The sequence below is a fragment of the Gekko japonicus genome, unplaced genomic scaffold (genome assembly GCF_001447785.1).
Source record: "Gekko japonicus isolate JY-2015 unplaced genomic scaffold, Gekko_japonicus_V1.1 scaffold1798, whole genome shotgun sequence".
Taxonomy (NCBI): domain Eukaryota; kingdom Metazoa; phylum Chordata; class Lepidosauria; order Squamata; family Gekkonidae; genus Gekko; species Gekko japonicus.
Genome location: NW_015170336.1, coordinates 363,834 through 381,489, shown reverse-complemented (window position 1 = coordinate 381,489; position 17,656 = coordinate 363,834). Strand labels below are relative to the sequence as shown.

Here is a 17,656-nt window from a genome sequence, read left to right as displayed (position 1 = left end):
GTCCAAAGATTGTTTTGGGGTACAGCTTGGCCCCAGTATCTGCCTATGTGATAGTCCTGGGGGCACCTCACTTTGGAGCAGCTGGCATAAGAACTGCGCTTTGGACCAGGACACAGCATATGTCCCCTCGAAGGGGAGAGTTCACTGAACATGGGGGTGTATGAAGTTTGGGGGTCCAAATCTTATTTTTGGGGTTCAGAGCTTTCAAACTCTCCTCAGTGTTTTTGGATGAATTCATGAATAAGACGCAAATAAGGAATGAATAAGGAACTGGGAATAAGGAACCAACTTCAGCCTCCTCTTAGAACATTGGACTAGGATCTGGGAGACCCAGGTTGAAATCTTCACTCTGCCAGGGAAGCCTGCTGGGTGACCTTGGGCCGGTCACATACTCTCAGCCTAACCTACCTCACAGGGTTTTTACAAGGATAAAATGGATGGAAGAAAAACAGTTTAAGTTGCTTAGGATCCTCACTGAAGAGACAAGTAAATAAATAAAAAGAAATGTCACTAAATTCTGGTATACAGAGAAAGCAGGCTGGATGTAGAGAGTTTAGGAGAACGATGCAAGCCATTCTGGGTCCCCATTGGGGAGAAAGGCGGGGTGTAACTGAAGTAAGTAAATAAAGAACTTTGAAGGCACTAAAGAAATATATGGAAAATTTTTGCCATTGCATTTTTAAACATTATGTTGCAACTAGGAAGTCTTGAAATTTGCTTTAACAAAAAGCAAGATGAGATTCCAGGTGATAACTTGGTTTCCTGGCGTAAGCAGGGGGGACTTGACCACAAGATACTCATTTATACTGTAACAGGAGCATGCGCTTACTGAAATATATATCGGGGCCACAAGCCCACTTTTTATACTGTCAGAAGCATTGCCTTAAGCCTCCCTAAAGGAAACTGCTGAGAGTAAACAAATTTGCTGATGGCAGCATTTCCCAGCAACATTTCCCTGGGTCAAAATACAAAGCAGTTTTGTCTCAGAATTTGCTGCTGTGTACACATTGCTTGCTGAAGTCTGTAACTTAGTGGCATATCAGAAGGAACTGGACTGCATCCTCTTCCTGTCTCTTCCCAGAGAGAAGGTTTTTTCCTCTCTCTTTCTTTCCCCAGTAGAATGGTATTTGAATGAAGAAAATCTTCACTGTTTCCAGAACATTCCTCCCCTTTTCCCTAGAATGTGTGGCATTTTTTAATTGTACAAATAATCCACTCAGCATACAAACCACACAACAAAAACAAGAAGCTGCTGTATATTGAGTCACTTATATTGGCACAGTGTTGTCAGTTAGTGTGCCGGGCAAAGGGTCTTACCCAGCCTTGCTAACTGAGATGCTTTATATTGGACATACCAGGGATTGAGCCTTGGATGCATTCCAACCACAGTGCTGTGCTGCTGGCTTTTGAGTTATCCCCCTGAATACGTTCTAAGGTACAAATGTGATTACCCTTAGCCCAGGGGAACACTAGGATCTGAATCCACAGCCTTACAGATATATCCTGCCCTCTCAGTTTAACAAATTCATGGGTTAGCTTGTGACATTAAAAGAATAAGCCCACACTTTTAAGATCTAGCAAGGCAACAGCAAGGGTATACGACTGCAGTCTTGCTCTTCTGTGTCTGTATGATAATTGGCCTCTAGTGGAGTCTGAGAGGGAGGGGCCAGGTGACAGGAGATCAGCCAGGCTGGCTGACTGAAGGATTGGCATTATCTCTTCCACTCCAGAAAGGTAGTTGGCCATTGATGGAGTGTGCTCAAAACCCAAACTGCAAGTTGCTAACATCCTCTGTAATTTATTTACTACAGTATATTATTACTACTTTATAGCACTTTTGTTGTACAAAATTATTTACAAATGGTTGTCCCCTTCACACCACAACAACCCAGAGAAATATGCCAGTTGATCAGCCTGTACAGACCCCACAACCCAGATAAATATGCCAGTTGATCAGCCTGTACAGAAATGGTATTGATGCTGAGAGAGTTTTTCATGGTCCACCCTTTAAATTTATGACTGAGATGGTAGTTTACCTTTTGATGCATAATACAATGGCAAAAGATACTTCCCCACAGTACAACAGAAATCTTTAAGTGTACATATTTCCATATGCTGAACAGTAAAACCCATTAAATTGCACTTCGTCAAATTTAACACTGGCATATTGCTAAACAGCCAAAAATGTTTGTTTATGTACAGGGCTATTTTTGGGCAGGAACACACAGGTATGGAGTTCCGGCTGGCTCCCAAGTTGGCCACGCCCAGCAGGAACTCATTAGCATAATAGGCCACAACCAACAGCAGAAACTCATTAGGATTGGCTACATTAGGGGTGTGTGGCCTAACATGCAAAGGAGTTCCTGCTACAAAAAAATGGCCCTGGGTTTTGACAACAAACAAGGTAAACAGAATAACAAGCAAAAGGTGGGTGTAGCTGGATAACCACACTTCTGGTAACGTGGGTGTGGCCTAATGTGCTAATGAGCTGTGTTGTCAGGGGTGTGGCCCAATATGCTAATGAGTTCCTGCTGTTGGGTGTGGCCTATTATGCTAATGAGTTCCTGCTGGGCTTTTTCTACAAAAGGAGCCCTGTTTATGTATATGTTTGAAACAGAAGTACTCCTCTAAAACCATATAACGCTAGTTGTTAAACACCGTATTATCCCCCCAAAAAACATATAATGTGATAACTACCAGCCCATGCTTGATGGGGAACAAACCCTGAAATGCATATTTCCTAATCATTTTTTTTGTTCCACTTCAAAATTTCGGCACCCCACAAGTATGTATGAGCTATATAACTAGAAGCAGACTTCTCAAACTACAGGGATAAACTGAGTGCATTTGTAATAGCCTTTGCTGCCAGTATGGATAACACATTGTTCAAATGCAAAGGAGCTGCATGTTTTAAGTTTTTGTCCCACTTTTAAGCAGCACGCTGCCCGGTTATAAAGCATGTAATAAGTCACAGCGTCTGTCCTGCGGTTATAAAGCATGTAATAAGTCACAGCACCCACAATAATAAAACATAATAATAAAATAAAAAATAAAGCACAAAAGAAGTTATGTGGCTTGTACAAACTCCGTATCTGAACATAATTTGGCTCAAGAATAGTTTATCATTACAGCCCTATGGCATGTTAGATCCAACAAACATGATCATAGCGCTCCCTCCAGCATGCATACCTGTTGTCTATGAGTTGGACACCATATCTGCATAGATGCCTACATACATAAAGCACTGTACATACCGGACCAAACCCCATGATCTCTGCATTCCTGTTATATGATATATGAATTGTATAGTTCAGGCCTACACACGCTGGGTTCTGCATACATGTACCTCATGCACATATGATAATACAAGCACCAGGTATCAGGTGAACTCAAGTATGATCTAATTGCTACATGAGATGGTAACACTTGAACAATACTATTAATGTGCTCTCTTTATCCTCAGTCACCAGTGTAACTGTTTCAGCGACAAACATGTTTATGGCACAGGGGGTATCATTAATTGGAGCAACTGGATCACCCAGAGAGTTTATAGCATTTTTGTGTATTTTTAAACTGAAGGGGACAGTGGACCTTTTTAGATACTGTTTTACTAACAAGCACAAACAAGGAACAACAATGCTAATTTCCGTTAAGCGGTTTTTGTTGCAGGCAATAAAATATGTCAACACTATTCCCAGCCATACCACCAGTTAATCAGATAATGGATATTTGTATGTAAAAGATAAGGACATACTTAAGAGCTTTACTGGACCAAGGCCAAGGTGAATAAGGCAAGCAGGAACTGCTTGCCCCTTAAAGAAGGGGATTTTTGAAATTATCTCTGTGCTGAAGAATATACTCCAGTGTGGTGTTTTGTTTTGTTTTAAATCAGCAATGCTTATTTGCTGTTTTCCTGTTTTATAGATAGCCAGCGACTACAGATGGACCTTCAGAAAATGGACTTACTAGAAGGCAAGATGATTGATGAACAGGTTGCTCTTAAGGGAAAAATTGAACAAATGACCAAAGACTTGGAACTATACAGAGATTTGCCAGCTCTGAAGGCAGCAGGAGAAGAAAAGAAGAAGGTACTAACTGTCAAACTGCATCTGTGGTATTTTGCTTGAGGCTCAATTACTGCAGTAGTCATATTGAAATGTAGCATATGTGTCATCTTGGTAATCCTTGTCATGCATGCACCACACACATTATGGCATGTATGGAACTGTGCTTCTACAGTGCCATCCCATGTGGCTGCAGAATGTGTCTGAATAACGTAAGCACATGGGAAAAGACCCACATTACCACTTTCACATATATGTGGCTGTGGAACTAACACACATAGTGCAAGCTGTGTCAGACAGCACTACTAGGAAGCCGTTCTTTGGCGGTGTGGGAAAGTCCTTAATCTTCAAAGCATTGGAAAAAATCCCGCTTTTGATAAATGGTATCATTTTCAAACTGTTCCAGACTTGAAACTGAGAAGTTAAAATATATCTTAAGTTACACTGAAGATGTCATATAATACTGTAAAGGTTTAACAAATTGCTTGGTTCCAAAAAGATAGTTGTGCAAAAATACCTGCTGTAATTGCCCACACACCTTGTCTGCCTTGCCAGACCCTCTTCCTTGTGTATCACTTGCCTGTCTTGCATTATACTACCATCCTCTGCGCCTCCACTGCTCTATTAACAGAAGAGTGTGCTGTAACTTTTTCCCAGCTGTGTATCTCTGCCACTTGAAACCAGGAGAAAATTTGAAGATAATCTTGTAGTGCTTTTCCAAGGAAATGAGTGCTGCAGCATGATTGACTGTACCCACCATCTGTCCTGGTAATAAAGGAGCAGAAAAGGTAATACATACTTGAAAGAGCACTACAGATTGATTTTGGATGTCTTTCCCAAATGTAAGGAGCGGAGCAATGCAACTAGGATGGAGTTTTGGTGGCATCAAAATCAAGAGTGAGGACTATGTGGAGGGAATCAGAGGCAAGTATTGCCACTTCTCTGATCTGCCAAGGCAGTTCTGTGCGTGTCTCAGGTGTGAAACATTGCCCCTCTGGAGAGAGTGATGTTAGTTTGACACCCAGGCTCAATCTTCCCTGTCTGCTAATGGTATGACAGGAGAACATTTTTAACTGAATGAGAAATTGTGCATGCATAGTTCCCCAACCCACTCTAGCAGCTCTTAACTGAATGAGAAATTGTGCATGCAAGTAGGTGCTATGTGCATAGTTCCCCAACCCACTCTAGCAGCTGGTGCTGCATACACATAGCCATACAAAATCTGCTCTTCAGGAGGGAAAATATAGGGCTTGATTCAGTTTCATATAAAAGATGTGAACTTCCATTCATAAAGAAATTTAAATATTTTGCATGAGGAGGGGAATCTTCCGCTTTCCAGTTTCTTGGAGATTAACTCAGTGACAAACTTCACATACTTCACACACATGAGCTGGCTTTTTCTCTTTCATGGGAACAAAAAAAGGGGAAGAAAAACTTAACCCAAACAAACGGAATTAAGAAAGCAAAAGGTAAATTACCAAAAATATAAGAGCCAAGTAATAATTAACAACATATAACATACATTATCTAATATACCAATATATATTACAAATATCTCTCCCTTATAATAAAAGAGTTTTGGGTGCCAAAGTTCTAAAATGCACTCCTTTAGTGTTAGGCCGAAAAAACTGCCACTCGGAAGACACTGGCAAACAGAAAACACATGTGATCAAGACCATATGGATTTCAGCCTTCCTCAGTGGTCAAACATATATATTGCACATTAGCTCCAAATAACACAATGAATACTGAAAATAGGACCAATTAAAATGGTTTTATAAGAAATCTCAGTGACTCAAGACAGGGATAAAATACAGAAGCCTCATTTTCAAATACCTCCTGCAATTGCTGTTGGCTCCAAATTGCATGATAATATACTTTCCTTGGACCAAGAGAGAAAGACACATATTTGATGACACAAGTATACGACCAGGGTAGAAGGTATTTGAAAATGAAGACTCTGTATTTTGTATGTTTTAATTATTAATTATATATTTTGTAATTATTTTTTGGTAATTAATCTTTTGGTTTCTTAATTTTTCTCTTCCGTGTACAGGATCATGTGTTATCGTCAAAATGGGTACTAGACAATTGGGTTAAAAGGTTTCAAGCTTTGTTTTTGAATTGCGAACAGAGGCTAAATACTAAAAGATAAGCATTTTAAGATAAGAGCTTAATTTTTTTTTTATTCCCCTGAACAAAGAAACTGCAAGAAGAAAAAGAAACATTAACCAAGCGCAAGGATGCTTTCAAGAAAATCATGGAGCATCTAAACACAGAATATGAAGGCTTGAAGTTGCAGCTTCAGGAAAATGAAACACATTCACAGGTACAGTTAAAAATACCCATTGCCCTCAGTAGTTGCCCATCTCTGACTTTTCAGAGGTACAAAGCTTTGTATAGTGCATGTTTATATGTATGTGTACGTGTTGAATGGATTCCAACTATCTTTCAAGAAGTCTTGAGTTTGGAAGGACACTGGATTTCTTTCTAAGAAGTAACCTGTGGTAAGACTGAATTTGAGCCCAGAAGCTATAATATTTGGCAGTAACTGCTGCAATCCTAAATACTTTTTTAAAACTTTGAAATAATGGAGACTACTTTGGGAAAATTAGTCTGCATGGAGGTAAGATATTTTCTGTTTGACAAGACAAGGGAATATGAATGTGGACATTCATATAGCCACAGTATCAGTCATGATTAAAATGTACCAACTGTGCCATATTTTGTGCCAATCTAAAACTCAAGTAGATTCAACAGATCTTTGAGTTTTTCCATTCTGCCAGGCTATTAACAGTATAAGACACCTGTCCCTAATATAAGAATTATATTTTTCTCTGTTTTCTTTTTTCAGTCTTCCCACAGTATACATTTAAAAAGCTTGTATTCAGTGTAGTCTGTTTGTTCTACCATTACAGAATCAAAGTACTATTAAAAAGTGAATCCTGCGGCTGACTAAGACGCCATTCAAATATCTGTACAGCAACAATTTTTGTATAGTTTATTGTTACATAGTATTTAATGCTGTTACATATTATTACATACATTTAATCAAAGAGGAAGCAAATTGCCGGCTTTTTGTCCGTGTAGCATGGCCCAGAGTGCAAATATTTTATTTATTTATTTATTCCTCATATTTCTACCCCGCCCTCCCAGCCGAATGATACCAAATTCTGTGCTAGAACATTCTTAGAAACTACAAACGGGGGCCTGCAAGGGCTTGTAGGGGTCATTTTATTTTCCCCTCCCCCACTGTTTCCTCTTTACCTTCCCTAAAAGCCCCCTTAGCTTCTCTCCTTTTCCTGCTTCCCTCTCTCCTTCTCACCTACCAGCCAACGTACCTTGACCTGCCCCTCTGTCTTCACCTTTTCCTTCTTCCCTCCCCCTGGCAGCTTCTGCCCTGGATAACTGTAGCCCAGTTGCATTGTGCCAGCTGCTGGGCCAAGCCCAGTTTACACAGTAGGTAATTTGCAAGGACTTGTGGGGGCGCTTCATTTTCCCCTGTATTGTCTTTCCCACACTATTTTCTCTTTCCCTGCCCCTGGCAATCCCCATATCCTCACACTTCCCTGTTTCCCTCTTTCCTTCCCACCCACAAACGAATCTACGATTTATTTATTTAGTATATTTATTCATTCATTTATACCTTGCCTTCCTCCACAATGGGGACCCAAAGCAGCTTACATCATTCTGTTCTCCTCCATTTCATCCTCACAACAATCCTGTGATATAAGCTAGACTGAGAATGTGTAACTGACCCAAGGCCTCACCTAGTGAGCTTCCATGGCAGAGTGATTATTTGAACCTGGGTCTTCCAGACCCTAGTTTGAAACTCTAACCACTGTACAACACTGGCTTTCATCAGGTGGCTGCTGTTAAACAGTAGCAAAAAGCCAGGCCTGGGTGAGTCATGAAAATTGGATGATAGCAAGTCACTTCCTAGCTGCTGGCGGGCCTGTCCCCAATGGATTCACCCTCAGAGGCCAAAATGACCCTGGAAAGGGCCTTCTCCCTTCTCCTATCTTTACTGACAAAGTCTTGAATGCTGGCAGTACTTCTGTGGTTGTCTAGCAACAGCCACAGAAGGCATTTATCATTTATTTTTTAAAGCTAGGGGCACTGCTTCTGTTTTTTTTTTGGGGGGGGTGTATCACCACCAGTGTATTTTTATTAAATTCTAGATCTTTCTGCAAACCTGGGGCTTTTCTCAGGTTTATAGAAAGATCAGTCTTCTTTATTCATGGCCCCAATCTGTGGATTTGAGTATCCACTGTTGGAGAATGCTGAAAAGTAGATATATTGATGCTGTTGTAATAAACTATACAAATTAGGAAGTTTCTTCATAAAAGTGTATAATCTTGGTACTTCTATGTGAATTTGTATTTGGTCAAATTTAGAATATTTTTTTCAAACTTGCTTTTATTTGTCTTGCACATTGAGGGTGGAGATTGGAGAGTAATAGTTGTATTGAGGGTGGAGACTGGAGAGTAATAATTGTATAAGACAGTTGGCTCAGGCTGAGTCGGCTGAAACTGAATCCTGTGTGTAGGCCGGGGCGGCACGCGGGTGGGGACCCCACTCCCGACCTTTGGTGGGGCGCCATTGGTGCCAGTGCCAGAGGTTAGGAGTTTGGGAGTGCTCCTGGATTCCTCCTTAACAATGGAGGCCCAGGTAGCAGCTACTGCTAAGTCAGCCTTTTACCATCTTTGGCTGATTAGGCAGTTGGCTCCCTTCCTCGACCACAACAACCTGGCCACAGTGATCCATGTGACGGTCACCTCGAGACTAGACTACTGTAACGCTCTCTACATGGGGCTGGCCTTGTCGTAAATTTGGAAACTGCAGCTAGTGCAGAATGCTGCTTACAGGCTGTTGGTGGGTGTACCTGGATGGGAGCACATCCAGCCTGTGCTGAAGGCCCTGCATTGGCTGCCAATAGCATACCGAATTTGCTTCAAGGTGCTGGTGCTCACCTTTAAAGCCCTATATAGCCAGGGTCCAACATACCTGAGGGACAGCCTTTCCCCACATATGCCCCAGAGAACACTGTGGTCGGGGTCACAGAACCGGCTGACCCTTCCGGGCCCCAAGGATGCCAGGCTCACTGCGACGAGGGCCATGGCCTTTTCAGTGGTGGCTCCTTACTGGTGGAACGAGCTTCCGGAAGAGATCAGAGCCCTGCGGGATCTCTTACCATTCCGCAGGGCCTGCAAGACGGAGCTCTTCCACCAAGCCTTCAACTAGGAGCCGCCCCCACTATTACCATTAACGAGCCCAGCCCTCAGCTTTAACATCTGGCTCATTTCATCGAGAAACTCAGGATGACGCTGAGCCAGAATTCAGCAGTTGTAGACATCTTTAGTACGCTACCGCAAGTAATGAGCTGTATAACTAATAGCACCTTATGATTTTATCTGTATAGTACTGGTTCATATGCTTTATATGGTTTTATCGGCAATTGGTGCCACCGTTGTAAGCTGCCCTGAGTCCGGTAGTGGGGAGGGCGGGGTATAAATTGAATTAATAAAATAAAAATAAAATAAACAGACATAAGGAACCTTGAAGATAGCCTAAATATTGTAATGTTACCAGCTTCTAGGAGCTCTACTGAGCCTGCTTCGGCGGAGAGGGCAAGGTATAAATCAAATAAATAAATAAAATAAAACCAGCTCATTATCTCTGAACAACAACTTCAGTACACATGAGTTCTGTAGCAAACAGGAGCTTTTTTGTTTCAGTGCAATACCAGCAAATCCTGCACACACATACCCATAGTTCACATGTTCTGTCAGATCATGGCACAACATGCCTGAATCTTAGGCCCATGGACTTCCTCTGTCTTTTTTCTGGGAATTTCTGCTGGTGGAAGAGATTTCCCTCACACACTGCAACTCAAAATAGCCCCTTCCATGGCGGAGAAGTTAAAAAAAATCTTGTTTCCCTCCAAACCAGGATTTCAAACCATCTTCAAACTGGTTTGCAATCCTAGTTCGAAGGGGAACTACAAACCATTGTTTGCTGGTGTGGCTATAATGTTAAATTATGGTTGTCAGTGAACTGAACTGAATAGGAGTGTATGAGTGGAAGTGGGGGAGCACACAAACCTAAGGCTCACTCATGTAATGAGAGCCAGTTTGGTGTAGTGGTTAAGAGTGTGGACTCTAATTTGGGAAAACCAGGTTTGATTCCCCACTCCTCCACATACAGCTGCTGGGTGACCTTGGGCAAACCACAGTTCTCCCAGAGCCGTTCTCTCAAGAGGAGTTCTCTCAGAGCTCTCTCAGCCCCACCTACCTCACAGGGTGTCTGTTGTGGGAAAATGAAGGGAAGGCGATTGTAAGCCAACTGCATGAAGGGCAGGGTATAAATCCAATCTCCTCATCCACCTATTCTTCCTCCTCCTCCTCCTCCTCCTCTTTGGGTTGCTTTACACATGAACCCTTCAAGAGTTTCATTTGTCTGAAGTGCCTAGAAAAGGCTATCATACTGTTACATTGTTGTTTTTTCCTCCAGTGGATAATTTTTTCCTAGTTGATTTTTTACGTTGTTTTTTCTTCCAGTGGATAATTTTTTCCTAGTTGATTAAGTTTTTCCAAAAAACGTTAGTCACCATCCTTACAATTTCATGAATCAGAGATATATAACCTATGTGGAATTTTATATTTTAACCCGGTAATCTGAAGTGCTGAATTTTATGTATGCCAGATATGGCACACACACAAAAATGTCCTCTGTAAGAAGTTTTTATTTGCTGCCTGTCGCATTGTGTTTCAAAGTATTCCGGTCATCTGGCACACTAAAAAAATGTAAGTACATCAGGCTGTTTTACCTCAGAGATTATCCAGTGGGTAATTTTTGCTTTGGCATGCACTCTAAATTGCACTGTGTGCTAAATTAGTGGAACTGTAAAACGTTGGCTTCCTCAAAATTATTCTGAAACATTCAGCACAAATAGCCTGCATGTCTTGAAACAAAAACTTTGAACAGTAGCATCAGCCAAGTGAATAGATATTGTAAAGTGGCATTGTTAGGAAGCATTCATCAGTATAATAGCCACATTACTTTCCTGTTAATGCTGAAAGTGTCGTCAAAGTCCAAACATTTAACCTACACTCTTCCTAGTCTTCTCAGTACAGTCCTGCTCCTGTTGCGGCTTCTAACTAACTTCAGACAGGAAACCCGGCTATGGAATTTAGGAAGTTTCTCCTGCATAATTAAGGGCCCGTTATGGTGTCAGGATATGTTGTATAATAAGCCTTGACTATTCTGAAATAGTAATTATTACCCAGATAATGAGAATCTAGTACCACTCTTAATGTCTGGTGTGTGTCATCGATTTTGTACACAGTAACAATTAAATTCAGTACCCCACTTTGTATACTTGCTGCAACTAGCTTTGTAGTACTTCACACTTATATGTGCATTGTCCAGTCTAATGTTTATGCTGCTCATTGTATTAGCAAACTGCTAAACTCTCTTCTGTTGAAATCAATGAAAATTAAAAGCAATAAGCAGTGCTCAGTCTTTGTAACCTGACAGAATGCAGCTTAGTTAAAAAATTAATTGAAGGGAATCTTTTTTCTCCTTAAGTAAGTGAGGGTATGTGATGGTTTTCATTTTGGCTTTTGTTAATTCTTTCCCCCATTTTGGACTTTTCAGCTTACAAATTTGGAAAGGAAGTGGCAAAACCATGAGCAAAATAACTTTGTGATGAAAGAATGTATCCTTTTCATTTTAACAAAAAGAGAGTGCTGGAAATCATCACAACAAATTGTGCAGGTATGTAAAGGATAATGGAGCTGCGGTGGCTCAAGTGGTGAAGACGCTGAACTGCAGGCTGTGGAAGGTTGGTAGTTCAGCAGTTCGAGACCCGAGTGTGCCGCATGACGGAGTGAGCTCCTGTCTCTAGTTCCAGCTCCTGCCAACCTAGCAGTTCGAAAGCAAGAAATTGCAAGTAGATAAATAGGTACCACTTCGGTGGGAAGGTAACAGCGTTCCGTGCGCCTTGGTGTTTAGTCATGCCGGCCACATGAACACGGAAACGTCTTCGGACAGCACTGGCTCTTCTGCTTTGAAACGGAGATGAGCACCGCAACCCTAGAGTCGGATTCGACTGGCTTTCGAGCAAGGGAACCTTTACCTTTATGTAAAGGACATCTGTTAGAAACTGTATTAATTTAACTTTCAGCAAGTACAAATACTGTTTTGATGGACCAACTAATACATTGATTTTCCACTGAAGCACTGCTGTCCCCTTCTACTGGAGGTACAGAGAAGAGCTCCTTTTGTGTTGTCTTGTTAGATCAATACGTCTGCTGTTATCAGATATCACAAGTCACTACTAACATTACCTGTAGAAGCAATTAGAATTGTACCAATTGGATTTGTGTTAATCTCCCATTTATTCCAATAAGAGTGTCAAGTAGGAACTAAAATCTTTACTATTGAATATGCCAAGTGTTGAACTTTGGGTTTGTATTGTACTGATTATCAGCATTCTAACACCAAAATGACAAAGGAAAGGAATGGTTTCTTGCATGTGACAGCCATTCAGCACATTGCTAGTAAGTTTAAAGAAACTATTAGTGTCTGTCTCTCATATGTTCTGTACCTGTATCTATTCTGAACAGACGTGCAGACAATATATTTAAGAGACACTGAGTGTGAAAAGACATTTATTCTGCAAATAATCTCTTTTCACGAATTAATGGCATGAGGCACCTGACAATTTGAAGCTGCTGTTAGAGCAGTGTGGACCTTTCTGTCCAAGACTTCTGGGTCAATACATTGTTAAATAAAGAAATATTGGTGTTTCTTTCCCATTATCTACAAACCCAGAGCCCACACAGATAGCCCAGTTACCCTCAAGTAACCCCTCCCATCCATTTGGTTACCTGTATCATCCTGCAATATGGTAGGGAGGATTTCATCACACATTAAGTGCAGGTGAACATTGGTAATACTTGGTAAATTGGTCATTAGCAACATCTCTCAGAGTTCTTGCAGGAGGAAACCATTACAAATGTTTTACTGACTTATCTGCTACTTAGATATTTATCAGAAACATTTTTCCTTAACTTTTATCATCAGTTATAGCTACAAAAAGTCAGGAGAGTGATTACCGGCCCATAATGAAGAATGTGTCTAAACAGATTGCGGAGTATAATAAAACTCTCATCGAAGCTTTACAGAACAACAGGAACTGAAACCAGGCAGTTCCTCCATAAACCAGAGGATCTACTTGCTGAATTAGAATCTAGAAACTTCTGATCCTTCCCCTCAGCACAATAGAAATCTTTAAGTGTGCATATTTCCATATGCTGGATGGTAAAACCCATGAAATTTCATTTCTTCAAATTTCATTTCATTTATTGGATTCCTCTCCTGCCCTCCCCTGCAAACAGGCTCAGGGTGGGTTACAACAAACCATAGATACACAATCCAACTTCTAAAACTTCACAACCAATCATTAATTATTCTCAGTGTAATACTGTATTCTCAGCAAGGCATCCAGTGAAGACTCTTTAGTTTACAATGTTTAAGCCTGGATTAGTAAGTAGCAAGCAATAGTAAAGTTTTAGCCTCTAGTAATAGTTGTAGGTGAGCCTCAGTGCCCTTGCTAATAAGAAGACATTGGCATATTCTTATACAGCCAAAAATGTTTGCTTACCTATGTGTTTATATCTGTGTATATGACCATTCTATCAAACTTCCAAAGGGGGGAAGGGCTGAATAGTAGGGAAAATGACCTAGAATTGTTTAATTAGGGATAACCAAATAAAGGTATTCAAGGTATTATCCAGTGTCTGTTGTTTTTCAAATATTTATTGAGGTGTGCATGCCTCAGATTAGAAGAAAGTGGGGGTTTCAATCTTAATCCTTAGTATTTTTACTGTTGTTTGAAATATTATGATTAGGTAAATTAGTCTCCTTTGCTGCTGATGCCAGACTTAGTTCGGCATCACTGCTAACAGAGGGTGTCCTCAAGATGGGTGAGTTATATTTCCTCCAGCTGGCAGGCTTGTTAAAATTAGCCAGCTTGTTACCTCTTGCAGAAGAAGAAGCAGGGGTGGGTTTAGTTATTCTGGGACTCTGCACAAAAATCCAGGATGGGGCCTCAGAATCACTGCCACCCCACTGCAAAGACCTCCAGGTAAGCAAGGGGTTGCCCGTTGCCCCGTGAGATGGACGGGAGGCTCCACTGCCACCAAAAGCCAGCTGCCCATGCCCACGACTGGACAGGTACAAGCGGCAACAGGAGCCTGATCTTATTTTCCCCTACCTTTGGAAGATTGGGCCATGGGTTGTCAAGCCCTACCCCAAGCACATGACAACAACAGCTGTTCCTGTTGTTATTGGCTAAGACTGGGTCTGGGAAGAAGGCCTCTCTGGGTTGTCAGTCCCGCCAGCTCCACAGAACATAATCATTTCAGAGCTCTTACTCTTTTTGTTGTTGTTGTTTATCTGTCATCCTAGCAAACCTTTATGAAGCCTTATTTTACTGCAATACTGCATACTGCAAACCTCCCCCCACATACACATATAATTCTTAATTGAATGGGAAGAGAGCATTGCCTCAGTTAGGAGCCCTTATGACACTGGATAGATCCTCGGTCAGGAGCCCTTATGACACCAGCTAGATCCCTGGGCATTAAGCTTGCCACATGGATAGCAACTTCCAAAGGTTCAAAAGTGTCCTCTTGGACGAGATGCATTAGCAAGCATCTGAGATGGCTCTGAAAGGAAGGACACCTCCCAAGCTGCGCCTTAAGCCAGCTCGGACGACACCATCAGGCACCCTCCCCACTCCTCAAGCTGATGTTGCATCTGCCTGGCCTCTAGTGTGATTAACACATGGAATTCACTGCCACAGGAAGTGGTGGCGGCTACAAGCATGGACGGCTTCAAAAGGGAATTAGATAAGCATATGGAGCAGAGGTCCATCAGTGGCTATTAGCCACAAGGTATAGATAGGAACTCTCAGGTTGGGGCAAGTGATGCTCTGTCTTCTTGGTGCTTTGGGGGGGGGGTCAACAGTGGGAGGGCTTCTAATGTCCTGGCCCCACTGGTGGACCTCCTGATGGCAGCTGGTATTTCTGGCCACTGTGTGACACAGAGTGTTGGACTGGATGGGCCTTTGGCCTGATCCAACATTGGCGTCTCTTGTGTTCTTATGTTCTATGGTTCTCAGCTGGGTGGAGGATTTTTGTTCCCTTCCTTACAAAGCAGTGTCTCAGTAGCAAGAACTGGCTAAAATTTTCAAAAGAATAAAAATTTCCCCTGTAGCTTCCCATTCTGTTATCACTTACCTACACTATGATAATCTCTTTATCTGAGAAGCTATATTCAGTCAAGCTGGGGGGGGGGCGGGTTTCTCAAAAACAGAAAGATGTATTCTGGTTCAAACAGGGAGGGGACATACCCAAGAGCTTGTTATTCTAGTGTGCTTCATACAAAACATATAAATATGATCATTAGGTATTTTAATGCTTAAACTGAGCACGATGTTGGGCTCAAGGCGGCTCACACTGCCTGGCTCAATGCCAGATTCATATATAACACATTAAAACTCAAAACATTATTAAAACATGTAAAACATTTAAAAACATTTAAACAATCAACATTTAAATAAATAAATATGCTTTTTAGGAATAATCCAGAAGTGGAAGAGAAAGGCCAAGGCTGTGTTTGTTTATTGTCTACTGTTTTTGCAACTGGAGTCATAAACAGCTAACCCTCATCCCACAATAAACCTCGTTCCACAGGAAAACATGGAACAGTTTAAAGGTCGCTGGTGCAAAAGCTGTCATGTGTTTTGACAACAACTGCTAGAAATTTTGCCATGCGCAAAGTAGCTTGTTTGTCTTCATCTCTAAGTAACCAGGATGATTTTGCTTCTGGAGAGAGGAAGCAAAATATGATCCGTAGAGTCAATTTTACCACTGCCTCAGTTACAGGGTTGATCTGAGTATGAAATCCCATTAAACCTTCCTGACATCACAGCTGAAGGTTGGGCATTCAGGCGCGCTAGCATGAATGCCTTTCTATAGTTCGGAAGAATTGTCTCAGATAAGTAGTTTGGCAATGTTGTTGGAGGCTGAACGCCTACTGAAAAGGTTGAGCACGCCCTGCGGGCTCTAATCGACATGGTCTCGACCATGTTCAAAAGCAGATATTAGGGGGGGGGTGTAGAAAAGGAGACAGCAATCATTGCAGAATTGATTCTTCCAAAGTTATAACTTCGTAAACATGTAATCTAGATAGTTTCCCCCAGATTTTTCAGTCTTGGGGGTTGTTTTAGGGATCATCATCTCACCTTATACCAGCTGTTTAGTCATTCAGTTGCTGCTGGATGGGTTTCATACAGCAGTCCTTTGTAGAGTTTCCTATTAATTCCAGTTCTCTTTCTCTTCTCTTGGAAACATAGGGTGTAAATGCAACATCCATAGCGACATCATTGTTCTGTGCAAAGACCTCTCCAGGCAGTGATATAGCTGCAGACATGGCATTATACTACATGTTCTCAGGAAGAGGGGAGAAAGAATCAGGGAACAGTGGCAGCTCTATGCTTTTTGCAGCATCTAATGCTGCCATTCGTCAATTTGAGCAAAGAAAGAGCGCTTTCGACAGAAGTGCAAGCATGATTGGAGCTCCATTAGAGACTTGCCTGTTTCCTGCTTCAGCTCTGTAAATCTGTTGCTTTCTGTTTTTCATATTACAATATCTAGATAAGACAAAACAGGATTTCTATAGACCAGAATCTGTTATCTAGAGGAAATTCCCACTTACATCCCTTCCTTTTGGAGAGAGCTTTAAGCTATTCCAGTGAGAGACTGAAAGGGGGGGGGGGACTTGCTGAGATAAAGTTGATGTCTAATATCCTCACAGGAATCTTTTCCTCGGCCATTTGGTTTGCCCATTGAAACCCCCTCATGCTAAAACAACACAGTTTGATGAACAATGGAAAGAAGCTGCATACTGAACAAACATACTGAATGAAATTCCCTTTTGCTCTTCACAGGGGCTCCTTATGGCACTAATTTTGCAAAACAGCATGGGAAAGTTCACAGGCCTTTGTTCTGTCCTTTGCAGGATTCCCACCATAAGCAAAGGACTTGTCTGGTTTATATACTGTTATTTTCTTTCCCATGGTGCTTTTCTCACTGCCTGTAGCCACCTGAAGACTCATTTCACAATTCCACCCAACTATCATTTTTTTGTAAGGAGGACAGTTCAGAAATTATGCAGGCTCATACTAAGTGTAATAATGGGAGATCTGTGACCCAGCATTTTAAAAAAAAAGAATCAGCTGTACAGGATCTTGGCTGTGCCTTGTCGTGGTGGGGAAAGGGAGCTTCATCCTTACCTCTCTACACACAGTTTCACAAATTGAAACTCTTTACACACAGAGAGAGAGAGAGAGTTAATAAGTTTAGAAGGGGGAAAGGGGCCACCTGTCTTTCCTTGCTAGGAGTACTAAGAGCCTTATTTACCAATATTGTCACAGTGAAGGTCTTGTTCAACTAAAAAAAAACTAATGGGGAGAAGGTTAAACTCATGTCTCTGCTTCATGGCTCTGATCTGAATCAGGC

At 41.5% G+C, this 17,656-nt stretch overlaps 1 protein-coding gene across 1 annotated transcript in view; it reads left to right on the top strand.

Moving 5' to 3' along the window:
• The window catches only part of LOC107116258 (intraflagellar transport protein 74 homolog), a gene marked incomplete at its 5' end in the record, with an annotated part of 23,194 nt that extends 9,405 nt beyond the window's left edge, over positions 1–13,789 (top strand). The window contains 4 exons of the mRNA XM_015418150.1: positions 3,925–4,088; positions 6,268–6,393; positions 11,724–11,784; positions 13,155–13,789. Of these exons, the coding sequence (XP_015273636.1) occupies positions 3,925–4,088; positions 6,268–6,393; positions 11,724–11,784; positions 13,155–13,270 (467 nt within the window). The remainder of the gene's footprint in view (positions 1–3,924; positions 4,089–6,267; positions 6,394–11,723; positions 11,785–13,154) is intronic.
• Between the last annotated feature and the right edge of the window lie 3,867 nt (positions 13,790–17,656).